Source organism: Rattus norvegicus, chromosome 6 (assembly GCF_021556685.1).
Source record: "Rattus norvegicus strain SHRSP/BbbUtx chromosome 6, alternate assembly SHRSP_T2T, whole genome shotgun sequence".
NCBI classification, from domain to species: Eukaryota; Metazoa; Chordata; class Mammalia; order Rodentia; family Muridae; genus Rattus; species Rattus norvegicus.
This window is the reverse complement of record NC_141539.1, coordinates 138364677-138391788: the sequence shown is the minus strand read 5'-3', so window position 1 is coordinate 138391788 and position 27112 is coordinate 138364677. Positions and strand designations below refer to the sequence as shown.

The following is a 27112-nucleotide window of genomic DNA, read 5'->3' as shown; positions in this document are numbered from 1 at the left end:
GGCCTCCTAAGCAAAGACCCAAAAACAGGAGCTAGGTGCTAAGTGTGCAGTTGAGTTCTCAGATGGTGTTTAGATGTCCTCAGGTATATCCTTGACTGTTAGAGACTGTTCAAGCCATTATGACCTCTAGTGATGGCTATATGAGGGAAATCAACTGGGCTGGACTGGTCAAGAGAAGATCCTGTCACCACAGCAACAGTGGTGGGGGGCTGGGTGGGGGGCAGAATCCAAACTGGCCAATGCCATTACAGCTTCTGGTATAGGGAAAGACGTGCTTTTCCTCGGACAGAGAAGCAGCAGATTCCTGTGAGTGGTATTGCTGCTGGGGAAGCCATAGGGAGATGGACCTCGGAGGGATTTGTTGCTCATGTGCAGACAGCTGCAAGGAGCCTGGGCTTTGGCCAAGCACACTGGGCAGCCGCTACAATGCTACACACTTTGGGAGTTAGGACAGTGGAACCTAGACTACAAAGAGGACAGCTGCACTAACCCTGAGAAAAGTTACTTAATTCTTCACAAACCTCTGTTTAATATGTGACCAAACATCCCTCCCTGCAAAGCGAGGGAAGAAGAACATAGAATAGTGAATTTAAAGAACATTTAGGCCTGGGACAGTTTCCTTGCTCAGATAAGAGGAAATGTTTGTTTTATCTCATAGTTCAAGTGTACAGTCTGTCACAGCAAGAGTCTTAGTTTCATTTCTGTTGCGATGATAAAGTACCCTGAAAATAGCAACTTTATTCAGCCTGCTGTTTAAGGTTACAGTCTATCACCGTGAAAAGTGAGAGCAGGAACTTGAGGCAGCCAGTCATTCTCACAATCAGGAACAGAGAGAGGGGTGTGCACGTGCCCACTACCCAGTGACACATGACGTTAGAAAGGAAATTTGGTGGGGATAAAAGAGGAGATGGAGGAGAGGGAGTAGGGACGGATTTTATATATTACATGTATTATGAAATTCCCTAACAATAAAGAGAGCTACAAACGGCTCATTAGGAGAAGGTACAATGTGTGAAGCTCTTCAGTGGGTTATGAAGTAGGGATGGTGAAGCCCAGGTGCACTGAAAATGAATTTACCCCAGAAGCCGCCCTTCATATGTGCACCATGACATGTGCACGCACACACATGTACACAATTATACATAGACACATTCAACATAAACACAACATATATGTACATACACCACAACAACACACACACACACACACACACACACACGAAACACATACATAAACACACACAATCATTCATGGACACACTCAACATAAATACAACACACCACATGCCCTCATACATACCACACATACACACACACATGCACACACACACACAAAACACATCAATACATGCACCACCACACACATACCACACACACACCTTCATATACACCACTCAGCACACACAGAGACACAAAAAAAATACATATTTACACACCACACACACATACATAAACACACACAATCATGCATGGACACACTCAACATAAATACAACACACCACATACACTCATACATACCACACACACACACACACACACAAAACACATAAATACATGCACCACCACACACACATACCCCCCAACACACACACACACACACACACACACACACACACACACACACTAGAACACACTAATGTAATAATGTTTAAGGACTGCATCATTTTTCTATCTTTCTGCAGGCACTTGTCTGAGGTGCTGAATGTTTTCATGCTCCCATCCTTGCCAAACAGCACTTTATGAGGAGTTATAACCATGCCGCAGCCTCAGTGTGGTGCTGACTTAAAAGTTCCTCCACCAAATAAACTATTCCATTCCTTCCAAAAATAGCCAGATACTTTCCCAGAATGTAATACAGGTCATCAGGTCTTGATGAGATCTTGTCTCCCCACCCTGAAACCTCATGAGCTGGATCCTTGCTGTCCTTACCCCCTTTTTAATGTTCCCTGCACTGGGCTTTCTCGTCCCACAGCATCCATGTAAGTTATCCTGAAAGATGCCACATCCTTTCCTCTGCTGGCAAATCTGTCCACCTTACTGTTTAAGTTCCTAGAGTAGGTATATTCTGAGAAAGTACTTATTTATATCCAGAGAATATATACATTTCACATAGTTCCTTTTGTTCTGGTTATTGATGTCATTGGGTCCTGAAGTTGTGTTTGGACCTTACAATGACAAAAACCCATCTTTCCCTTTCTTTTACCACCAATTCTATCTCATCTATCTCCCTATTTCTCTCTGTCCATATCTCTGTCTTTTTCTCTGTGTGTGTGTTTCTGTGTGTGTGTGTTTGTGTTTCTCTCTCTCTCTCTCTCTCTCTCTCTGTGTGTGTGTGTTGTGGGGGGGGAGACATGTGTGTAGGTGCGAGTGAAGGTCAGAAAAGGCATCTGATCCCTGAAATGAGAATTACAGGAGGTTGAGAACCACCTGACCAGTTACAGAAAACCAAAATCAGGGTCCTGTACAAGAGCAATATGCGCTCTTAACTGCCCCGACATCTCTCCAGCACCCCAGCTTTCTTCTGAGGTCTTGTATGTCATACATAATGAACTCAGATAGAGCACACCCAGTGTAGCTCAGCGTAGCCAGTACAGCCACAGCTAGAGATTTGAAGAACTGGGCCATCCTTCCAGCTGGGCACTGTGGCCTGGTTTCTGCTCAATTAGAGCTTCAATCCTCAAGATGAAGGAATCGAGTCTGCTGGGCCATGGAGCAGGCCTGAGTGCTTGCTCTCTGTGGGCAAGCATGTGTCCTGTTTGTTACCACAGCTAGAAACAGATGCTTCTGCTGAGAAGCTGTCTGCGAGGAGGCTGTTGATGCAGAGTCGTGAAGCATGGCGACCGCGGCAACCCACATGACAAGGCTGACTTACAGACTGTGGCTTCAGTGCTGGGGCAAACAACAACCAAGAGGTCCTACAGACGCTCCAGGGCCACAAGGTCACCACATGTCTGGAGCAGATGGATTTTCAGTCAACACTTCTACCACCCAAGAAGCTTTTGTGGTGCTGGGTATAGATGAACTCAAGTAGCAAGGTTCGGGCTGTGCTTGAGAATCCCGGCAACAGAAGGGTTTGCTGGAGTGGTACCACAAGCATTGCTGTAGTGCAATTTCCATCTTCTATGTGGAGAAAAGCCCAAGTACGGACTGTCAGGACAAAACCAGGCAGCTTCCATCCCCAAAACTGCCCATGAGTCTCCAGCCTTGGTACCCTATGGCCTCTGAAACCGCCCAGGGGCGTGTGGATGTGGTCTCTAATGAAAAACATCAAGCCAAAAATCCAGAAAGGAATCTGGGCACAACCTCCCAGTGGCCACAATCCTTCCAGGAAGATTTTCTTCAGTAGGCTGAGGTAGACAGTCTTACGGAAAGTGCCATCCAGTATCTCCAGTGGTCTGGAAGACCCTGAGAAACACTTGCTGACCAACATGGTCATTTGTCTACTCATTACTGTAGGCGTTTGTTTTTTAAGTGTGCATCCGCCTGCGCGTGCCCGTGAGCCTGAGCGTACACGTGTGCGTGCGTGAGGTGCGGTGCGGTGCGTGCATGCGTTGCTTGCGTGCGTGTGGGCGGGCGTGCAGGCGTGCGTGCGTGTGAGAGAGAGAACACATGCCGCAGGACACAAAGAAACCAGAGGACTTGCAAAAGTCAGTTCTCTCAACAGGTCAGTCCTAGATACGGATCTTCGGCAGCCTTACCCGCTGAGCCACCACACTGGCCCATTCTTTCAGTCATTTCTCCATTCATCTGGCTCTCCTGAGGTGAGAACCCTTGGCCCTCCAATCCTTGCAGTCAGCATTGGAAGCAGATTGACAGTGATGGGCACATAGGAGAGGGAGCAGTGCCAGATGACAGGGCACCGGGAGACATTGCCCATATCTTACAAAGGGTGAAGATCCAAGGACTGGTTTTGGAGCCTTAGGGGATCAGCCAGGGCCTCTGGTGTAGCAGAGACCCAGCACTCCTGGTCAACTGTACCTACAGAGGTTTAATCATTTCTCTTTGGTAGGCTGCTATGACCAATGGATGCTTTGAAAGGTCTGTACTGACCTGTGGGGCTCACGCAGAACTGGGCCTAGCAGGTGGGGTTTGAAGTTTGGCAGCCTCCGTGGGAAGGATGTGAGGAGGTAGACAATGCTCTGGAGAGACTGGAGCCCTGAAGGGGGGGCACTGGATGTTTGCTGCTCAGATTGGGGGTGATGGCCACTCCTGGGTCACAAAGAAAGGCAGGGACTTCTCATGGGATCACTCAGGAAAGAGATCTGGAGAACCTGGAAAGAGAGATTATCAGGAAAGTACTCCAAAGCCCTCTGGGAGCTTTTGCTGAGTCTCTAGGTTGGTACCCTAAAGCTTGCCAGGGCCACAAACCTCTCTTGGTGGGATTAAGCTGCTGCAGGGTCTCAGATTTTTTTCTTTCACATTTGAGTTGTTACTTATGGGTGGCACATAAAATTACTCTTGTTTTCCCATCAATGTCGTAGGGTAGGAACCCAAGATCGGAGAACTGATTACTTCCATATAGTCCCAAATTCACACCCAAGTGACTTACTTCCTCTCTTAGCTCCTCCCCCACCATCACCACCTCCCAGTAACACTGTCATGCTCTGGATCCATCACCAAGGGCTTGACCCGATGGTTAGTTCAGAGCACTCACGATCTCACAGTCTCTGGAAAGTCCTGCATAGACAGAAGTCCCATCACTTAATCCACTCGAGGGGACAAGCAAATGAACCGTCTCATCGGAGGATGAAGAATCTTACTACCGGGTCCCGACATCAGCTTCCATCCTGCTGCCTTGTCCCAGGAATGTCAGACTTAACACCCACGTTTCCAACCCAACTGCATGGCTAGTCCCTTAAAACTCTTCATTCCCTCCCCAGTCTCTCTGCATCTGTGTCCACATCTGTCTAAAGAACCATCCTTCTGCATTGGAGCTGTAGCCATAAATTTTGCGTGTGTCAGCCATCTCCCTTCTCTGTTCCTGTTGTCTGCCTATCACCTCCATCCTCATCACCCTCTGTCCCTATCATATATATATGTATATATATGTAAATATATATACAGTTGATATGCAGGAAATATATATTCAGTTTATATGCAGGATATATATATGCAGTTGATATTGATATGCAAGATATATATACAGTTGATAGGTAGGATATATATGTGTATATGTATATGTATATGTATATACTGTATATATATACAGTTAATATGCAGAATATATATACAGTTTATATGCAGAATATATATGCAGTTGATGTTGATATGCAAGATATATATATAGACAGCTGGTAGGCAGGAGTTATATATGTATGTGTATATACTGTATATGTATACAGTTTATATGCAGGATATATTTATATAAATAAATACAGTTGATATTGATATGTAAGATATAGAGAGAGTTGACATGCAGGAGATATATGTGTATATATATACTTATATATATTTATCCATTCATCATCTGACCCTTGTTCTGCTTATCTAAAGAATCTTGGGTACTCATCTCTGAGATGCTGAAAAAAAAAACAGAAACAAAGCCTGGTGTGGTGTCAGGCACATACCATGACTACCATGACTGTAGTTGTTTGTAAGTTTGCTTCAACGCGGAGGACAAGAATTTTGATAGTGTCTGTTGTACTCAGGGGGGAAATTCTGGTAACAAGAGCTACCTGGAGAAAAGCCTCCCTCTAGCACAGGCTTGTCTTCCCTCAGTTCTCTGCCTGCTGCAATGCATTTGTCCTCTCTGGGATTCAGGTCCAAAGAACAGGTTCCTTCTGGAACATGGTTGGCCTGTGTCACAACCTATCTTGGATGTCCACCTAGTTTCTAATCCACACCTCACCCTGGTCAGAAAATTCCACAGGGGTCGGGGGCCTGGTGTGACTTTATAAGTAACAAGAATCTGATGGACTCACAGGCACGGAATGGCCCTGTTTCCAGGACTCGGGTTTCATGGGCAGATGGATATCCGTGATCATTGCCTAGAAGAGAATGCAGAGTTGTAATAGCAAAGGACACAGAGTCCAGAAGGCAGTATAGCCTAGTTACCACACAGGTAAACAGAATGGATGAGATTTTAAGTGGACTAGCAAGCCCCAAGCCCTCAAGAACCGCTAGGATCCCTGCCCAGTCATGGTCCTGTCATTGGAAGTCATCTTCTGTTTCCACTCCACCACCACAGAAAAGATCCACTTCATCTGTTGGGCAGGGTGGTTGAGGAAGACCAAGACCAGGGCCCTTTAATTCTGTGGAGGAACCAAAGACAGCTCCTGCTACATAGGAGCCTGTCCGGTGGTATGGGGACCAGGGAGAAGTTAGAGGTGTGGAATACAGGGATAGAATGGTGTACAACGAGGGATCATGGTGTAAGGGAGGGTACTGTGAGGACAGTGTGTGAACAGAGTGTAGACAGTGAGAAGAACTTGGAGGACAGCATCCGCAGCATGGGAGAGCATAGGAAGGTGTGACGACATTATGAAGATATCGTGGGAACTGCACGTGAGTGTGAAAGACAGCATGGGGTAGCAAGGGAGGAGCTGTGGGACACTAAGTGTATAGGAGGGAAGTAGCATGAGACGCTCTAGAGCAGTTGTTCTCGACCTTCCCAGAGCTGTATCCTTTAATACAGTTCTCATGTTGCGGTGGCCCCCAGCCATAAAATTATTTCATTGCTACTTTGTAACTGTAAGTTTGCTACCGCTATGGAGTATATTGGAAATACTTGTTGGTATGCAGGATATCTGATATTCAGAGTGGCTACCCATGGCATAAGAACCACTGTGCTAAGTGGGTAGAAGGGCCACCATGGAAATAGCATGGGGACACTAGAAAGACAGCATGATGAGAGTATTGCGATAGCATTGGGATGGTGTGGGGTCTTGTGAGGATAGGGTGGGGACAGAAGAGTAGACAGCATAGGTCGTCACAGGGACAGTATAGGAACAGTGTGAGGACAGTGTGGACACTGTGGAGATGTTGTGGCTGACCTTGAAGAGTGTGACAGCTGCACTGTAGCACACACTGAGCAGGAAGAGGCTGATGTAGATGATGATGGCCGTCCAGACCCCGTCCAGCTCCCTGTCCTGGGAGTCAGCACAGGTCTTGTCCAGTTCCAGCCCTGGACAAAGAGGGCAGTCAGTCTCTGTCCCAACAAGGCTGGGACAATTCCCTCTATGGCAGGTGCATCAGCAGTGAGGTACCCACTGGACTGGGCCAGTAGATTGTTTCTGGGGCCAGCCTTCTGCCCTCTCCAGACCAGCAGACTACACTCTCCCAACTGCTCCAACCCAAGTCCCGGACTCAGCCAGACACACTGGACAAGATGGCAATCTGGACTGTGTAAGAACCCTTCCCACCTGCTCCACTCCTCAGATTTGGGGCTGTCTGGGCTGAATCAGAGCCTGTGACCACTGACCCTCTGCCTATGACCAAGCCCAGAAAGCCAGTGTAATGGTGGACCCCAGGCCTAGTGATGCCTGGCCTTCAGAGTTCCACACTGGGAAGTGAATTGGGCCACTCAGCTATGTGGGAAGGGGACTGTCATCTCTATGGGATGAAAGCATGGGTCTGAAGGTCCAGGAGCAGAATGGCATGAGAGAGTGTGTATTGTGGGACAGGTTGCCTTTGGAATCCTTTGGCAGTGCTATCTGTCTCAGCTGAGCCAGATGTGAGGAAGAGCCTCAGAGAAGGCCTGGTGCCTTGATGGGTCTGAGTTCTGTACTGGGAGCTCCTATGAGGTCTCGGAGTGTAAGGCTTGTGTCTGTGCTCATGCACACCAGTGTACAAGTCTGTGTAAATGTCATGTGGGTTGACCGATGGTCATCAGACTGCTAGGCACTGGAGTCATCTGATGGCTCTGAATTCTGCATTCTGTGTCTTCAAGATAAGAGACATAGGTATCTAGGCCAGAAAACTAGTCTCAAGGAGGAGGGAGGGTCATGGCAAAGGTAGACAGACAGAAATTCCAGTGCTTTGACCTGAGATCCTCTCCCTGGGCACAACTGTTCATCCTGGTTGATCTAGAGAAGAAAATGACATAAGCCTGACCTCCAATGGGCCATACCTCTGCTGAGCATCCTCTCATCAATTTTCCTGTCCATCTTGGTACTGCTGACCAGATGGGTCACACGCAGGTAATAGCCTGGCTCGTCCAGAAGCTGCCAGGCATGATCACTGAGCTCCTGAAGGAGGACAGCTTGAACTGATGTCCTTAAGACAGATGTCGAGTTGCACATACCAGTGAACAAAGCTCCAGACTTCCAAGACATGATTACTGGCTCAGGGAAGTAGCCCTTGACCAAACAACCCATGTTGCCATGGGAACCAGGAAAGAGATGGACAGGGCCATGGCTCTTGCTGCAAAGGGGGGAAGAGATGTGAACATACTGTCCAGCCTGGAGAAGTCTTTTTCTCCATGCAGCCCTGGGTCTTCTAAGATGGGATCTGCTCCTACTCTTCACGAACCTAGCCAGTTTCTGTTTTCTCTGACCCCAGCCCCTACTCTTAGTCTCAGGACCTTGCTTTTCACCCCCATCCTTACACTGTACCCCAGCCCTGCCAGCATCGAATCTGGTCCCAATGGGTTCTTTCCTTCCAATCTATAGGGTTAACTCCCCTGAGCATTCCCACTCTCCCCTGTTCCTGTGAGGCCCCAGGATCAGAATTGTGGACCACAACCCCAGAAATAAAACCCATGGAATCCCAGCCCCCAGAGACCCTCCCTGTGCACGGCCTCCCTCAGTTTAGCAAAGAGTTACTTCTGGACCCCTGCCTAGCTTCTCTCTGCAGCCATATGACCCACTGCTTATAAACACAGCCAGAAGCGCCAGTTCCCTTTCTCCTCTCCACCTGGCTTCACTCTGCATTCTGTACTCTCACTCCAGACTTCACTTTCCTCCTGGAGCCACAGACACTTCTGGGCTCTAGAGAGATTGCATCAGCTGGAGAGGGAATGGCAGAGGCTGCCAAGTAGGCTGGTTAGAGGTCAGACCTGAGAGAAGGTCTTCTCCAAAAAGGTGGTCAGGAGAATGGACATAATCACTCAGCCCCAAGCAATCCAGGAACACTGGGTGACAGCTAGGCTCTACATCTTCTTCTAAGGGTCTCAAGAGGACCACTTCACCTACCCCTACAGGAGGTAACCCAGACCATGTCTGGACTCCCCCTGGTCTCCCCCTACCCCAAACACTGAAACCAACAGAAGAAAGAGGAACCTCAGGAAGTGTCCCGTGTCACCCAGTTTCGATCCTGTTCTTAGTCTGTACTGGGTTGGGAGAAGTGTGATGTTCACACCTCTGGGGCAAGGACTGTGAATCCTGGAAGGATGAGACAGATCTCAGAGCTGGGCTGTTAGCAGCCCAACACCAATGCAAAAAGAGCAGCAGTCACAAGGTTCCACACGTGAATGTAGTCAGCAGAGAAGCTGGAGAAAGCCACAGCCTAGGGAGAGCAGTGAGCTTTTCCAGACCTAATAGACGGCAGAACACAGGAGGATGAGGAGTTGACAGATCAGCCCCAACAGAGGGGCCTGTCTGTTGCAAAGAAAAGGTGCCTACCTGCAACCTGGTGCCAACCAGGCAGACACCAGACTTTCCACGGACAGAAGCCAAGACCACTAAAGCCGTGCCCACCTACAGACAACCAGAGTAAGCCTCAAGGAGTTAATGGGATAGACCCGGAAACCTGAGGGTCTAGCCAGGCCTAGAGGCCGGTGGACCCAGGACAGCTGAACCAACAGAGAAAAGAAAACCCAGTGGAGCAAGGGCAGAGGCATACAGAATTGAGAGAGTTGGTAAAGAGGGGATGGGGAACGTTCACCTGGGAGGGCTGATACACCTATTAGAAAGAGCTAGAGTCAGAGTGGATGCCCTTGTGACTCCCGGCATTGGATAGCAGATCCCAAGAACAAAGCTGAAAGAAGGTAAATTTCTCAAGAGAAAGTCTTCCAGAGGAACTATGGGGACCAGGCAATAAGTAGTACATCCGTAGGAGGGAACCAGACAGTAGTACATCTGTAGGAGGGGACCAGGCAGTACAGCTGCAGGTAGGGACCAGGCAGTATATCTGTAGGAGAGGACCAGGCAGTATATCTGTAGGAGGGGACCAGGCAGTAGTATATCTGTAGGAGGGGACCAGGCAGTATATCTGTAGAAGACCAGGCAGTAGTATATCTGTAGGAGACAACCAGGCAGTAGTATATCTGTAGGAGGGGACAAGGCAGTACAGCTGCAGGTAAGCTAAGGACAGTAAGAGTAGTAGAGAGCCATGATGGCTCCAAAAGCTCAGAAGACCTGGCAGAGCAGCTACGGGGAATCCGGGGCTGGTGGAGTTGGGAGGACCAAGCCAAAGAGCTATAGGTAAGCCGAGGCTGGTGAAGGCACAAAAACAAGCTAAGGAGCTACAGAGGGGGCAAGGGCTGTGGCAGGTGTGGCTAAGAGAGGTCCAGGGCACCCCCAGGAACCAGAAAGAGCTTTACAGGAGTTCTAGAGGAGGAAGGAGTTGGGGAGACAGGCTGGGCATCTGTAAAGATAAGGTAGCAGTTGTCACAGTTTGGGTCTCAGAGCTGCCCAGGGGATTAGGGGAAAATTCTGAGAAGCTGTGGGAGAGTAGGGGATGGTAGGAATGTGGAGGACCAGTCCTAGCAGCTGTGGGGAAGCTGGGGATGGTAGGAATGTGGGGGACCAGTCCTAGCAGCTATGGGGGGAGTTGGGATGGTAGGAATGTGGGGGACCAGACCTAGCAGTTTTTGAGAGCTGGGAATGGTAGCAATGTGGGGTCCAGTCCTAGCAGCTATGGAGTAGCTGTAGATGGTAGGAATGTGGGGGACCAGTCCTAGCAGCTATGGGAGAGCTGGGGATGGTAGGAATGTGGAGGACCAGTCCTCACAGCTGTGGGAAAGCTGGGGATGGTAGGAATGTGGAGGACCAGTCCTAGCAGCTATGTGGGGGGCTGTGGATGGTAGGAGTATGGGGGACCAGTCCTAGCAGCTATGGGAGAGCTGGGGATGGTAGGAATGTGGGGGACCAGACCTAGCAGTTTTGGGGGGAGCTGGGGATGGTAGGAATGTTGGGAACCAGTCCTAGCAGCTATGGGGGGAGTTGGGATGGTAGGAATGTGGGGGACCAGACCTAGCAGTTTTTGAGAGCTGGGAATGGTAGCAATGTGGGGTCCAGTCCTAGCAGCTATGGAGTAGCTGTAGATGGTAGGAATGTGGGGGACCAGTCCTAGCAGCTATGGGAGAGCTGGGGATGGTAGGAATGTGGAGGACCAGTCCTCTCAGCTGTGGGGAAGCTGGGGATGGTAGGAATGGGGGGGGGGGCCTGTCCTAGCAGCTATGGGAGAGTTGAGGATAGTAGGAATGTGGGGGACCAGTCCTCGCAGCTGTGGGGAGCTGGGGCAGGTGGGAATGTGAGAAAACAATCCTTGAGCTATGGAGGAGCTGGGGATGGCAAGGATGAAAAGGGGCAAATCCTAGCAGCTAGAGGGAAGCTGGGGCAGGTGAGGGCGGGTGTAAGGAACCAGACCTAGAAACTATGGGGGAAGTGGAGCAGGTAAGAATGTGATAAACCAGTTATGCAGTACCAGAGACTGGTAGGAGTGTAAGGGAGCAGACATAGTGGCTATGGGGAACTGGGATATATGGGAGTGTAAGGGACCAGATTCAGTAGCTATGGTGGAACTTGGGAGTGTAGATGAGCACGCTGAAAAGCTATGGTGCAACTGCAACAGGTTGTCAGGGTGTAAAGAACCAGACCCAGCAGCCATGGGAAACCTGGGGAAAGTAGCGATGTGGGGGACCAGATTTGGCACCTATAAGGGAGCTGGGGCATGTGGACATATGAGGGGCCAGAAGCAGCAGTTATAGGGAAACTTTGAAATATAGGCAAGTGTACCAAGAAGCCATAGTGGAGCTGAATCAGATCCTAGGTCCTATGGAGGAGCTGAAGAAGGTGGGAGTGTGAGGGACCAGGCCGAGCATCTGTGGAAGGGCTGAGGCAGGGCTCTGGGTCGGATGGGAGTGGAACCCCAGAGAAGCCCTAGAAGCTCTGGCGATGGAGCCGAGCAGTTACAGTGGACTTGGGGCTGGTGGGATCGTAGGAGACCATGTAGCTGCAGAAGAGCTGGAGAAAACAGGAGTATGAAAGACCCAGCCAAGTAGCCACTGAAGAGCTATTATTGGGGTTATTGGGGTGTGTGGGGACACAGTCCCAGCAGGTTTATAGAGGTTGGAGCCTTGGCAGTATGTGCAGTACCAAACCCAGCAGCTTGGTTCAGGGGCTTGAGTAGAGGCAGGCTAATGGGGTCCACGGTAACCCTAGGCACTTAGGGGACTGGATTGAGAATCTTCAGGGGAGCTGGAACAGGCAAAGTTAAAAGGAATCAAGCACCTGGAAGAAAGCAAGGAAAGATAGGATTGATGGGGATCCAAGAAACTCCCAGGAAGTAGCCCCAGCAGGGACATCTGGGAGCTCAGTTCAGACAGTGAATCAAAAGCACAGAGGAAGGAGAGGTGGTAGGTTTCCAAGCTATCCTGTCCAGGCCAATGGAGCAGCCAGGAAGGAGGGAAGGAGACCAACAGGAATGGGACAGCTGTAGCCAGCAGGGTGTGAGAGACAGGGATGAGGCTAGGTGGCTAGCAAGAAGGGCAACTTAGTGGGAGAGGGGTGAATTAACCACCCTGACCTCATGCTGACAGGGGCTGAGCAACAGACAAAAGAATAAGAAAGCCAAGAGCTCATGGCTGGAACTATTCTGGCTGTCTGCTCTGACTGTGTTGAAGGGGCTAAGCACCTGTTAGCTAATGAGGCTAAAACAGTTAAATGAGCAAAATAGAGCAAAAAGCTCCCACAGCGGAGAGCATGGGAGAACGGGAGACTGTGAGATCCTCGGGGGTCTAGGAGTTTATCTCAGAGGGTGAAGAACAGTGAAAAGCTCTGCTTGGGAGTTCTTCGGGGAATGGCGATCATCCTGGGAACTCCCTTATAGACCTCATGGCATGGAGGAGAGCGGGAGCTCAGGCAGACAGAGTAGCTGTGTGTGAGCTGGATAAGAAAGAAAAGAGACAACAGGGAGAGAAGAGAAAAGGGATGGGAAAGGACTCAGGGCTCTACTGAATTCAGGCAGAAGAGCAGCTTGGCTTCAGGATGCTGGGGGCCAAGGAAGGTGTCTGACTGAGCAGGAACATAGTCAGGAAAAGACCCTGGTGCTCACATTCCCAGACAAATCTTACAGGTTAAAGTTCTAGTATCAGAACCCCTCGCTCAGATCCTAGGGGCTTATGGGAACATAAGGCAGGAAGTGAAACCTCTTAGGACAGCATGAAGTAGCCTGTGTTGGCCCACAGAAGAAGAGCAAGGTAACTCTCAGAGTTTGAGCAGGGGGTTGAGGAAGGTAGTGTACAGGAGAGGCAGAAAGACCAGAAAGGTCCCCAGAGTAAGAATGAATCAAGAATTTATGTGTGGTTTGGTTCGATGAAGGCAAAGGCAGGGAAAATAGATGAGAAACTGATCCTCTTTCGCAACCAAGAACTCATTGTTCAGTGTGAGTTTTGATATATAGAAGGGGGGGAAAATGTGCTATTAAAAGTAAAAAAGAATGAACCAGATTCAAAAGGGAAAGAGGACTAAATGTCTTCCTGAGTAATGCAGCATACATTCCTATTTCAAGAGCTACCGGCAAGAGAAAGGGATGCTTCTGGGATGTGCCCAGTAACATTAGCACTGTCAGAGAGAACCCAGGGCAGTGCGAAGGGTGAGGTAGGGGGAGGAAGGTGTCTGCACTCATCAGCTTCTCATCAGGAGGCACTGAGCTGTGTAGAACAAGAGTGACCAGCTAGGTCAAGACAGAAAGGATGCCTACACGCAGAAGGTGTAGGGTAGAGGGTTGGTAGTAATCCCCAGGAAGCAGGGAGCAAGGTCCAAGGAGAGCTAAAGTCACGGATAGAGACCTAGGGCACAGATTTAGGAGCCAGAGTTTGTGTAATGTTAGTAGATTCAGTAGGGGCTTCTGAAGGGCCTCATCACTGAAAGATCAAGGCTCCTGGGGCTGGAGAGTTGGCTCAGTGGTTGCTGCTCTTCCAGAGGACCCAAGTCCAGTTCCCAACAACCACATGGCATCTTACAACTATCTGTAAGAAACTCCAGTTTCTCGAGATTCAATACCCTCTTCTAACAGCACAGGCATCAGGCACACACATAGTACACATAGTCATACATCTAAAATAAAATACCTAAAAAAAAATTAAGGTCAGAGTGCAGGGTCTAGAGGTGGAAGCTGCTGACACCACTTACCCCAGAGCAACTTGAGAAGACACAGTCTTTTTAGAGCAAAGCTAAGGCCAGAGCCTCTCCAAATATCTGAGGCCACGCATGTTGAAAAGCTCACACTCCCTCCTCTCTTGCAGCCCAAACAACAGCCCCATCTGTCTATCCACTGGCTCCTGGATGTGGTGATACAACCAGCTCCACGGTGACCCTGGGATGCCTGGTCAAGGGCTATTTCCCTGAGCCAGTCACCGTGACCTGGAACTCTGGACCCCTGTCCAGCGATGTGCACACCTTCCCAGCTGTCCTGCAGTCTGGGCTCTACACTCTCACCAGCTCAGTGACTGTACCCTCCAGCACCTGGCCCAGCCAGACCGTCACCTGCAACGTAGCCCACCCGGCCAGCAGCACCAAGGTGGACAAGAAAATTGGTGAGAGGACAACCAAGGGACGAGGGGCTCACTAGACGTGAGGATAAGGCATTAGACTGCCTACACCAACCAGGGTGGGCAGACATCACCAGGGAGGGGGCCTCAGCCCGGGAGACACTGTCACTGCCTCCCTCCTGGAGGCCTCCTGGAGGCCTCTGCCTATGGCCACCCACCCCCTAAGACATGATCCTCTGGTATAGATGTCTATGTCATGTATAGGATCATACCAGGGACAAACTTTCCTCTCTGGTTTGGTGCCTTCTCTCCTTGAAAACCCAGTAACATCCAGTCTTCTCTCTACAGAGCGCAGAAATGGCGGCATTGAACCCAAACCCATCCCTACATGCCCTACATGTCACAAATGCCCAGGTAAGTCACTAGACCTGGGCCCCAGCTCCACAATGATGGCAAGAGCTGTAAGCATCCCAGCACTGCAGGATAAGCCACGTACTGACCCATTTCTATCTCTCCTCATCAGCTCCTGAACTCTTGGGTGGACCATCCGTCTTCATCTTCCCCCCAAAGCCCAAGGACATCCTCTTGATCTCCCAGAACGCCAAGGTCACGTGTGTGGTGGTGGATGTGAGCGAGGAGGAGCCAGACGTCCAGTTCAGCTGGTTTGTGAACAACGTAGAAGTACACACAGCTCAGACACAACCCCGTGAGGAGCAGTACAACAGCACCTTCAGAGTGGTCAGTGCCCTCCCCATCCAGCACCAGGACTGGATGAGCGGCAAGGAGTTCAAATGCAAGGTCAACAACAAAGCCCTCCCAAGCCCCATCGAGAAAACCATCTCAAAACCCAAAGGTGAGAGCTGCAGGCCGACTGCCTGGGGACTGGGATAGGTATAAGAATGAATGCCCGCGTGGACGGCCATGACCTCTGTGTCTGTTTCTATCCCCACAGGGCTAGTCAGAAAACCACAGGTATATGTCATGGGTCCACCGACAGAGCAGTTGACTGAGAAAGCGGTCATTTTGACCTGCTTGATCACAGACTTCCTCCCTAACAACATCGGTGTGGAGTGGACCAGCAACGGGCGTATAGAAAAGAACTACAAGAACACCGAGCCAGTGATGGACTCTGACGGTTCTTTCTTCATGTACAGCAAGCTCAATGTGGAAAGGAGCAGGTGGGATAGCAGAGCGTCCTTCGTCTGCTCCGTGGTCCACGAGGGTCTGCACAATCGCCACGTGGAGAAGAGCATCTCCCGGCCTCCGGGTAAATGAGCACGGCACCCAGAAAGCTCTCAGGTCCTAAGGGACACTGACACCCATCTCCACCCTTCCCTTGTGTAAATAAAGCACCCAGCACTGCCCTGGGACCCTGCAAAACTGTCCTGGTTCTTTCCGGGGTATAGAGCCTAAGTCACGGGCTTAAGGTCTGGCTGGGGTTTAAGGCCAGAGTTGTCTTCAGGAAGAGAGTGAGGTTTCCACACTGCCAGACTCAGAGCTCATGAGTCATCAGGGCCTGGAGTGTTGGGGCTTAACTTTAGGAAGTGCCTATTCCTTGACTTCAAACTAACCAGCAGCTGCCAGACGGAGAGATACACCTAGGAAACCTCCAAGGGAAGAAACACACAAACTCCACCACCCTCTGCCTGTTCCTATCCCTGTGTCCCACTCCTCTGCCTATGGGTTTCTCTGAGTCTATTGCACACATAGCCATGGGCGTGCCAGAGACCCTTGCTATCCCTACACTCAACTAAACCCAGGCAGCTTTTCATGGGCTAGGTCTGCACACCCATACAGACTGCCCACTCATGCCTGTGCCACGTGAGACTGAGGCAGATGGCTCTTGCCGCCCAAAGGGAGTCTGTTAGCCACATGCATACTGAATCCTGACCCATTCAAATCAGCCTGCCGAACATCATCCAGTCCATATAGCACATGTATCCACGTGCACATGTGCACACACATTTAACACACCAGGACCCCGCCTGTGTGCCCTGCACAGCACCTACACCCAGCAGTGTATCAGGATACCCACAACCACCACTTGAGTGCCCACGTTTCTGCCATCACAACCAGACACACCTTTCCCCTTCTAAGGTCACTGCATTCTAGGCTCAGCACAAGTCCTCTGAAGCCAGATCCGTCTCTGGTACCTCAGGGTCACGCTTCAACCCCACATGAATTATACAACCCAGAGCCATAATGGTCTGAGTCACTTCACACTCTGGAATTTTCTCAAGTTCAGGCAAGACCAGGCACAGGCTCCGCTGGTGATTGAGGGACAGGTAAAGGGTCAGACCAGCTGTATAGCCACTGTCCACTGGGGTCACAGGCCCTGCTGACCCTTCACCTTCTCCTGTACTGCAAACAGAGAGGGCCCTTGCACAATCCAGGCCGCCATGAGGTCCACTGTGTCTGGCAAACCCCAAGGCCTTATCCAACTCAGCCGGAGGGAACTTAGACTGATGTCCCAGAGGGAAAAGAAAGGAAAGTAGGCCCCAGGGAGACTCTGCTGGCCCAGCCCAAATGGAGCTTTCTCCTCTGCCACATGGGGAATTGCTCCCAGCCCCCCACTTTATTGGGACAAATTCTGACTGCCCTCTCTGTCCAGGGCTAGAAGTGGATGATGATTGTGCTGAGGCTCAGGACGGGGAGCTGGATGGGCTCTGGACGACCATCACCATCTTCATCAGCCTCTTCCTGCTCAGTGTGTGCTACAGTGCCTCCATCACACTCTTCAAGGTCAGCCACACCATCCCCCACCATCTGCTGTGATGCCTGTGTCAACCCTGTGATGTCCTCACACTCCTCTCCTGACGTAGTAGGATGTTCCCTTGCTGTCCCCACTCTGCCCCACACACCATTCCCACCGTTCCCTGAGCCGTCCCACATTGCTCTGTGTGGCTACCCATGGCGTCCATACTGTCTGACATTCTATCTCTCTTGCTGTCCTATGTGATCTCCACACTGTCTTACGAAACCTCCTTGCATGCCACACTACCCTTCATGACGTCCCTGCTATCTACCATGCTACCCCTCTGGGTGTCCCCATCAGCCTCACCATGTATTCTTTGAGCTATCCTCATACCATCTCAACCTCAACTCCCACGATGTCTCCACACCGGCTCCTAGTCTATGTCACCCTGACCCCTTGCCATCCCCAGTCTCCTGCCTGTATGAAAGGAACTGCAGGAGGGACGGGCCTCTGTCTTGCCCACAGGGCTGAAGGGCCTAAGCATAGGTGTGTTCTCTGACTTACTCCCACCTCCCCACAGGTAAAGTGGATCTTCTCCTCAGTGGTGGAGCTGAAGCAGACAATCTCCCCTGACTACAGAAACATGATTGGTCAAGGAGCCTAGGCCACTTCCTCTGGGATGAGCTTCCTGGGCCCCGCACAACCCCATCCATCCTACTGTGCAGCCTAACGTGGAGGCCACACTGCCGTCTGACAGTGCCACCCTCTAGCCCTGTGACTCTGATCCAGAACTCTAGACTGTCTTCCTTTTGGAGGATCATGTGGACAATGAGCTATACCCCAGACCCAAACAACACCTCCACAGCAGTTGCCAGGAAACTAACTGGTTGGGACCAGAAGAACCATCTCTAGGATGTTTGCCTCAGAGGGGCTGGGAGTCCACGGTGCCTGAGTCGAGCTCCATGGGAATCAGCCGTGTCTGAAATGGATCTTCCCAGAAAGAGCAATGTTTTCAGATCCTTGAAAGGAAACATCTGCTAGGAAGACCATGGTCGCCACAGCCCCAAAGAGTCACTTCACTCTGGTAGCCTTTGAACCAGTTATATCTGGACACCTTCTTTCCCAGTACTTCTGTGAACCCTGGGCTGAGTAAGGGGTTTATGTTTCTCAAACTGTTGGGATGAGCCTCCCCGAGATGAAGCTCCTTGTGCAGTCTTCTCTTCCCGAAACCCACTCGACATGCTGGACTCTTGGGTTCAGGATCCGATCCGAAGACACCGTTGATGACGCAACCTCAAGACAAGGCCACTGTCACCTCCATAGAGACTCCATCCACACTCTGCAGGGACAGGAGGACTGCTTTGTGTAACCTCCGCAAAGCCCTAGCAGGGACAAGTGCACAGACCACTGAGTATTGGTGAGGTGACCAGGCAGGAAAACCTCCAGGAGAGGGCCCTGATGAGAAGATTCATATTGGGCTCAAAAAATGGGATGGGGGGAGGGGGGCGGGTGGGAAAGAACAGTGGGCAGGGTGTGAACAGATGATTAGAAGACAGTCACAGTGCCGCAGGTCTGCCCTGCAGGCCTGCTTTCCAGACTGGACCACTTACAGCAGAAAACAACAGTTACAGTAAGCATCTAGGAGAGTGGACCTGGAATACCAGGGCTGCTGTGGCCAGTGGAGAGTAGCCCTGCATCTACTTCTCCATTACCTCTCATGGCCAATAAGAAGCCAGAGCATCCAGGCAGAAAGAAAGAGTGTGCGTTTCTGTGACTGGTAGGAAATGCTTAGAGAACTTGGATCTTTAAAACAGCTTTTTTCTAGACTGTGAATGTCTTTAAGCACTCTCTTTCCTCTCCATTCCCTCCCTCCCTCCCTCCCTCCCTCTCTCTCTCTCTCTCTCTCTCTCTCTCTCTCTCTCTCTCTCTCTCTCTCTGTGTGTGTGTGTGTGTGTGTGTGTGTGTGTGTGTGTGTGTGTGTGTGCACTCACACACACTGTTGTTTTGGCATTTTAAACAATAAAACATTCTTTTAACATTTTGTATCTCATGGTGTCCCTTCTTAATGGATTAACCCTAACACCAAGGAACAGGGCACAGTTAACAGATCAATTAGCCATGCACATCCCTCCTGACCCTGTCCTCCCAGGGTTCCCTCAGTGGGTCCCTCACGGCTGGGTTCTAGCCCTACCAGAGTCACCAAAAGCTTGGGCATATTCCTCCACACACACAGTTTTTTTTTCCCCAGCTGGAGACTGCTCTGCTGCCATGGGCAGGCTGTGGAGCAGGGTTGATACCCAGGGTAGACCCTAGGCTAGCCAGACAAAGGTCCCATGACAGCAGAGAAGCATGTGCCTCTCACTGGCCTTGGGCTGCTACAGAGTCAGCAAAGGACATGGATCCAGCTACCTCCACAGCTGGTGCTCATTGTCTCAAGCCATGTCCAGAGAAGTTCCAGATTAGGCATTGACAGGGTGGAGAGCTCTCTCCTTGGTTGGTAGGTGTCTTCTCCTCCATGTGACCTCAGAGCCCCCCCCCCTCTCTCTCTCTCTCTCTCTCTGTGTGTGTGTGTGTGTGTGTGTGTGTGTGTGTGTGTGTGTGTGTGTGTGTGTGTGTTTTGTGACTGGGTTACTTCACTCAGTATATTTTCTAGATCCATCCATTTGCCTCAGAGTTTCATGTAGTCCTTACCAGTTTATGATCCTGTCTGCAAACATAGGCATAGTCTGAGGTCCTGGTGATTTAAATGTCAATTGGTGAGTCTTCTGGGGCTTCCTACATACAATGCCCCTTCCCCATGCCAACATCCCAAAGTCTCACCCATCCAGCATTCAGCTCTATCCCAAGTCACCTCCAAAGGCCTGCTAGTCAAGTAAGGATCAGATCGTGTGGGGTTCGTCCTGAGATAGGATTCAGCCATGGTTTCCAGGAGGAAGGGGCAGGAGAGAGGCACAGGGGAGAGACGTATACCGTGATGAACTGGACAGACTGATAATGTGCTGTCCAGAAGAAAGCTGAGGGCAAACAGGGTCCCCTCCCACTTACGCTGAGGTGACAGTTTCTAAGGGAGAGTGAGGGATTTGTAGAGAGAAGTGGAGGTTCCACAGAGTTGGAGAAGCAAAAGATTACTAGAGGTAGCCTGGTGTTTGCAATGTCTGTTTTCTGTTATGGTTGACATCAGGATTCCATGCTACTCTGTAGATCAAGGGATACAGGTTCCACATCTTTGTGTGGCACTGTGGTGGAGGGGCTTGGGCCCAGATACTCCCGGGACATGGAAAATACAGACATCGGCAGGGGAAGAAATGGGATGATTCACAACCAAAGGCCTCCTCATCCGATGCTTACTGATCTCCGAGAGCAGGAGTCGGGTGCTGGCTGGGCAGTTATCATCTCCCAGTATTTCCCAGGTGGCATTTAGTAGCTGAGACATCTTCAGATTGTGGCCTTGGCTGTTAGACACTCTATCTGTTTGGGTCTGTGTAGGTGATGGTGGAGGCTGAATGAAGGACTGGACAAGGGACAAAAGGATCAGGTCAACAAAGCTGCAGCAGAGACAGAAGCCAACCTGACCAACACCACTGTAGCTTCCATGGGACAGTTCTGTTTTAGCCAGGACAGAAGGGAACAGAGCTGCGTGAATGGCATTACTCCTATGGGAGTCACACAGACAGGCTAATCACCCAGACAACACCAACTGGCCAGTGAGACCAGTGAGATCCTGCCCACGCTTCCTCTTAGGTCTGGCTCTGTTTCTCTAGTTGTCTTCCCTGGAGCAAATGTTGGGAATTGAGCCCATATCCTCTGCAAGACCAGTAAATGTTAACTACTGAGGCATTTCTCCAGCCCTGCCTCAACCTCTTACTGGAAGATGGTCCCAAACCAAAACTGACGGCATGGTCTCAGAAAGTACAGATTCGCCACCTCCAAACCCTTCTCTCATGTCTGTCTGTCTGTCTGTCTGTCTGTCTGTATGTATGTATGGCCCTGCACCATCACCCACCACCTCCTGGTGTCCTGCAGCAGGGGCTTCCCACAGCAGGACGTACCATAGCTCCCACCCCTTACACCTCCATCAGCACTATAAACATATAGACACAAGTGCCATAACCCTGGACACACCTTCTGACCCCGCCCCCATCTCTGAGACCAACTGATCTCAGGCTGTGTTTTACTGAATGTGTCCATTCGGTAAAAGCTATCTGAGTCCTGCCCTCCTGACCTCTATAGTGTGACATCCATGGTGTGTGTCCTGTGTCATAACACGTAGGTATGTCATACCGTGTGTTACCACATATGATATGTGTGTGAAACATCCCCACATGATGCCTGTGGTGGACATGTATATATATATATATATATCTTTTATGACTTCTATAGGGGACATCAATTGCAGAATACCTGTGCTAGCCAGTAGCCATGACTGACCAGACAGCTACTGACACTTGACCCACTTGCATTCTGTCACATTCTGGGAATCATAACATGACACAAACGCCGATTGTAGCACCAGGTCATGGGCCTGCATGAGACTTGACATGTGTACACACATGACATGTGTACACACAAACCACACGAAAAAGTGTCTCGGAAAACACACACAGACACATCCACATGAGCATCATAGTGTGGTCACAGACATGTCCACATGGGCATCACAGTGTGGTATCATGTAGTAGCCACAGCATACATGACACAGTCACACAAGTTCTTACAAGAACATACATGTCTGCCAGTTCCCAGAACTCCTGGCCTCAGGCTCAGCACTGGCCACCCTGGCCCAGCACACTTCCCATGCTTCAAGCTTTGCACACACAGATCCACTGTATTCCCTTCCTGTGTTTACCCCATTACCTTCAGCACACCACCCACCTCTCTTCCATGACTGCCCCCATCCCACCTAGCACGGCGCCCCACTACTGTGCTAGCTTTGTTCACTCAGTGACCATGTGTGTCCATCTTCCAGTGAAGCTTGAGCTCTGGGGACAAGAACGTCCCTCCAGATTCATGTTCCTGCAGTTCTATCCAACTGTTCAGCATCTGTGATGAAGTCACACCAAGTCCCTCACCCCCTAACTAGTCTTCTAATCTGGCATAGTTATGTGCTGGGAACTAAGTAGATGGTCAAAGTAGGATATGATGCTGGCCAATGGTGCAGACCAGTAGGTCCATGTGCTGACCCTTCAACTCTAAAGTCTTCCCCACGCCTACCATGTAGCCATAAGATCTTTCCCCCAAGGCAGGGTACAGACACCACATAGAGGAAGAAGACCAAGTGGATGGGCCCCCCATAGCAGGTATGGGAGAGTCAGGCTGACATAGCAAGTGTGGGAGAGTCAGGCTGACATAGCAAGTGTGGGAGAGTCAGGCTGACATAGCAAGTGTGGGAGAGTCAGGCTGACATAGCAAGTGTGGGAGAGTCAGGCTGACATAGCAAGTGTGGGAGAGTCAGGCTGCCATAGCAAGTGTGGGAGAGTCAGGCTGACATAGCAAGTGTGGGAGAGTCAGGCTGACATAGCAAGTGTGGGAGAGTCAGGCTGACATAGCAAGTGTGGGAGAGTCAGGCTGCCGGGCACAAAGGATATGCTGGACTTAGGGAAGCCATCCTCCCTGTTTTCTGCCCAAGCACATATGTATCCTACTATCAGCTCTCTCATTGTTCACTCCATACTCAAGCATCTGCCCATAGGAGGAAGACCTCAGCCTCAAGTCAGGATGTACATGAGAGCAGCCACAGAGTGAGTCCATATAGTTCTGTTCTTTTGCCCCAAAATGTCATGTTCCAGAACTACTTGTTCCTTTGACCTAGACCCCAGAAAAGAGACCAGACACTATAGTAGACACGGAAGTAAGAACAACACAGTGCTGTTGTTTCTCTGCTGGCAAAGGTTGTTGCCACACTTATCCCTGGCAAAGATATAAAACAGATGTCATCAAAATGCCAGTCCTGGTTGTAAATACATATTTAGAAATGTCTGTGTGTGTGTGTGTGTGTGTGTGTGTGTGTGTGTGTGTGTGTGTGTGTGTGTGTGTGGAGACAACAGGTAAAAAATAAAGACGATGTTAGAGGGAGGAAATTAAAGTTGGAAATGATATAATCATATTTTTATTGGATAATTTATATTTACATTTCAAATGTTATTCCTTTTCCAGGTTTCTCGTCCATAAGCCCCCTGTCCCATCTCCCTCCCCCTTCTTCTATAAGGGTGTTCCCCCTCTCCAACCACACCCCATTCCCGCCTCCCTGCCCTGACATTTCCCTGCATTGGGGTGGGGGGGATGGGGTTCCAGCCTTGGCAGGACCAAGGACTTCTCCTCCCATTGGTACCCAACAAGGCCATCCTCTGCTACACATGCAGCTGGAGCCATGGGTCTGTTCATATGTACACTTTGGGTAGTGGTTTAGTCCCTGGGAGCTCTGGTTGGTTAGTATTGTTTGTTCTTATGGGGTTGCAAAACCCTTCAGCTCCTTCAATCCTTTCTCTAACTCTTCCAACAGGGACCCCATGCTCAGTTCAATGGTTTGCTGCTAACATCCGCCTCTGTATTTGACACACTCTGGCTAAGCCTCTCAGGAGACGGCTATATCAGGCTCCTGTCAACATGCACTTATTAGCTTAATCAATAATGTCTAGTTATGGTGGGTGTATATATATGGACTGGATCCCCAGGTGGGGCAGGCTCTGAATGTCCATTCCTTCAGTCTCTACTCAGAAATTTGTCTCAATATCTCCTCCTGTGCATATTTTTGTTCCCCCTTTTAAGAAGGACTGAAGCATCTGCACCTTGGTCGTCATTCTTCTTGAGCTTCATGTGGTCTGTGGATTGTATCTTGAGTAATTCAAGCTCTGAGTATCTTGGGTACTTCAAGCTTCTGGGCTAATTTCCACTTATCAATGAGTGCATACCATGTGTGTGTTTGTGTAATTGGGTTACCTCACTCAGGATGATGTTTTCTACTTCCATCCATTTGCCTACAGATTTCATGAAGTTATTATTTTTGATAGCTAAGCATTCATTGTATAGATATACCACATTTTCTGTATCCATTCCTCTGTTGAAGGGCATCTGGGTTCTTTCCAGCTTCTGGCTATTATAAATAAGGCTACTATGAACATAGTGGAGCACGTGTCCTTGTTATATGTCGGGGCATCTTTTGGGTATATGCCCAAGAGAGGTATAGCTGGATCCTCAGGCAGTTCAATGTCCAATTTTCTGAGGATCCTCCAGACTGATTTCCAGAGTGTTTGTACCAGCTTGCAATCCCACCAACAATGGAGGAGTGTTCCTCTTTCTCCACATCCTCGCCAGCATCTGCTGTCACCTGAGTTTTTTTTTTTTTTTTTTAGAGAGACATGGAAGAAGATTGTTTGTTGGTCTATATTTATGGCTTGCTCAGCCTGTGGTTTTGTTTTTTTTATTAACTTGAGTATTTCTTATATACATTTCGAGTGTTATTCCCTTTCCCGGTTTCCGGGCAAACATCCCCCTCCCCCCTCTCCTTCTTTATGGATGTTCCCCTCCCAACCCTCCCCCCATTGCCACCCTCCCCCCATAGTCTAGTTCACTGGAGGTTCAGTCTTAGCAGGACCCAGGGCTTCCCCTTCCACTGGTGCTCTTACTAGGATATTCATTGCTACCTATGAGGTCAGAGTCCAGGGTCAGTCCATGTATAGTCTTTGGGTAGTGGCTTAGTCCCTGGAAGCTCTGGTTGCTTGGCATTGTTGTACATATGGAGTCTCGAGCCCCTTCAAGCTCTTCCAGTTCTTTCTCTGATTCCTTCAACGGGGATCCTATTCTCAGTTCAGTGGTTTGCTGCTGGCATTCGCCTCTGTATTTGCTGTATTCTGGCTGTGTCTCTCAGGAGCGATCTACATCCGGCTCCTGTCGGCCTGCACTTCTTTGCTTCATCCATCTTGTCTAATTGGATGGCTGTATATGTATGGGCCACATGTGGGGCAGGCTCTGAATGGGTCTTCCTTCTGTGTCTGTTTTAATCTTTGCCTCTCTCTTCCCTGCCAAGGGTATTCTTGTTCCCCTTTTAAAGAAGGAGTGAAGCATTCACATTTTGATCATCCGTCTTGAGTTTCATTTGTTCTAGGCATCTAGGGTAATTCAAGCATTTGGGCTAATAGCCACTTATCAATGAGTGCATACCATGTGTGCTTTTCTGTGATTGGGTTACCTCACTCAGTCACCTGAGTTTTTGATCTTAGCCATTCTGACTGGTGTGAGGTGGAATCTCTGGGTTGTTTTGATTTGCATTTCCCTGATGACTAAGGATGTTGAGCATTTCTTTGGGTACTTCTGAGCCATTCGATATTCCTCAGCTGAGAATTCTTTGATTACCTTTGTACCCCATTTTAATAGGATTATTTGACTCTCTGGAGTCTAATTTCTTCAGTTCTTTGTATATATTGGAAATTAGCCCTCTATCAGATGTATGATTGATAAAAAATCTTTTCCGATCTGTTGGTTGCCATTTTGTCCTAATGACAGTGTCCTTTGTCTTACAGAAGCTTTGCAGTTTTATGAGGTCCCATTTGTCGATTCTTGATCTTACAACATAAGCCATTGGTGTTTTGTTCAGGAAATTTTCCCCAGTTCCCATGTGTTCGAGGGTTCTTCCCACTTTTTCTTCTATTAGTTTGAATATATATGATTGCATGTGGAGGTCCTTGATCCACTTGGACTTAAGCTTTGTACATGGTGATAAAAATGGATCAATTTGCATTCTTCTACATGCTGACCTCCAGTTAAACCAGCGCCATTTGTTGAAAATGCTAATTTTTGTCCATTGAATGATTTTAGATCCTTTGTCAAAGATCAAGTGACCATACTTGTGTGGGTTCATTTCTGGGTACTCAATTCTATTCCACTGATCTTCCTGCCTATCTCTGTACGAATATCACACAGTTTTTATCACTATTGCTCTGTAGTACTGCTTGAGGTCATGGATGGTGATTCCCCCAGAAGTTCTTTTATGGTTGAGGATAGTTTTCGCCATCCTGGATTTTTTGTTATTCCAAATGAATTTGCAAATTGCTCTTTCTAACTCTATGAAAAATTGAGTTGGAATTTTGATGGGGATTCCATTGAATCTGTAGATTGCTTTAGGCAAAATGGCCATTTTTACTATATTAATCCAGCCTATCCATGAGCATGGGTGATCTTTCCATCTTCTGAGATCTTCCTCAATTTCTTTCTTCAGAAACTCGAAGTTCTTATCATACAGATCTTTCACTTGCTTGGTTAAAGTCACACCAAGGTATTTTATGGTATATGTGACTATTGTGTCATAATTTCTTTCTCAGTCTTTTATCCTTGGAGTAGAGGAAGGTTACTGATTGGTTTGAGTTAATTTTATACCCAGCCACTTTGCTGAAGTTGTTTGTCAGGTTAAGTAGTCTCTTGTGGAACTTTTCGGGTCACTTAACTATATACTATCTTATCACCTGCAAATAGAGGTATTTTGACTTCTTCCTTTCCAATTTGTATCTATTTGACCTCCTTTTGTTGTCTGATTTCTCTGGGTAGGACTTTGAATGCTATATTGAATAAGTAGGAAAAGAGTAGGCAGCCTTGTCTAGTTCAATTTTAGTGGGATTATTCAAGTTTCTCTCGATTTAGTTTAATGTTGGCTACTGGCTTGCTGTATATTACTTTTACATTTTATATTACTTTTTTTATGTTTAGGTATAGGCTTTGAATTATTGATCTGTCCATGACTTTTATCATGAAGGGGTGTTGAATTTTGACAAATGC

The 27112-nt window shown here is 49.1% G+C and overlaps 1 protein-coding gene, 1 non-coding gene, 1 pseudogene and 1 gene segment (V, D, J or C); 3 read left to right on the top strand and 1 right to left on the bottom strand.

Annotated features, from left to right (window-relative positions):
- Positions 1 to 622: 622 nt before the first annotated feature.
- On the bottom strand, positions 623 to 8357 carry LOC148005501 (immunoglobulin heavy constant gamma 2A-like). The gene is made up of 4 exons (XM_087555144.1): positions 8242 to 8357; positions 6992 to 7122; positions 5921 to 5986; positions 623 to 4270 (listed from the first exon to the last, which is right to left on the bottom strand). Exons 1-4 carry the CDS (start codon positions 8312 to 8314, stop codon positions 4214 to 4216), a joined length of 327 nt encoding a protein of 108 aa, XP_087411270.1. The 5' UTR covers positions 8315 to 8357; the 3' UTR covers positions 623 to 4213.
- A 3313-nt stretch (positions 8358 to 11670) lies between these two features.
- Positions 11671 to 16032, top strand: LOC148005499 (Ig gamma-2B chain C region-like). The segment is given in 5 exon segments: positions 11671 to 11743; positions 14261 to 14697; positions 15001 to 15066; positions 15176 to 15505; positions 15605 to 16032. Coding segments are annotated over 2 exon segments (405 nt in total).
- On the top strand, positions 13451 to 13575 carry LOC120093476 (small nucleolar RNA SNORA40). The gene has a single exon (XR_015623634.1). It is a non-coding gene; the product is annotated as a small nucleolar RNA SNORA40 (small nucleolar RNA).
- On the top strand, positions 13475 to 14732 carry LOC148005500 (Ig gamma-2B chain C region pseudogene; annotated as a pseudogene).
- Positions 16033 to 27112: the final 11080 nt, after the last annotated feature.

Excerpts from the sequence above, each read along its gene's own strand:
- LOC148005501 (XM_087555144.1), bottom strand. The coding sequence starts at position 8,314 with ATGGGTTGTTTGGTCAAGGGCTACTTCCCTGAGCCAGTAATCATGTCT. Across the intron at positions 5,987-6,991 it reads CAGCTGTCACACTCTTCAAG|GCAATGATCACGGATATCCA; the intron begins GTCAGCCACAAC and ends ATTCTCTTCTAG. Across the intron at positions 4,271-5,920 it reads AACAGGGCCATTCCGTGCCT|GTTCTCCAGATCTCTTTCCT; the intron begins GTGAGTCCATCA and ends CTCTCTTTCCAG.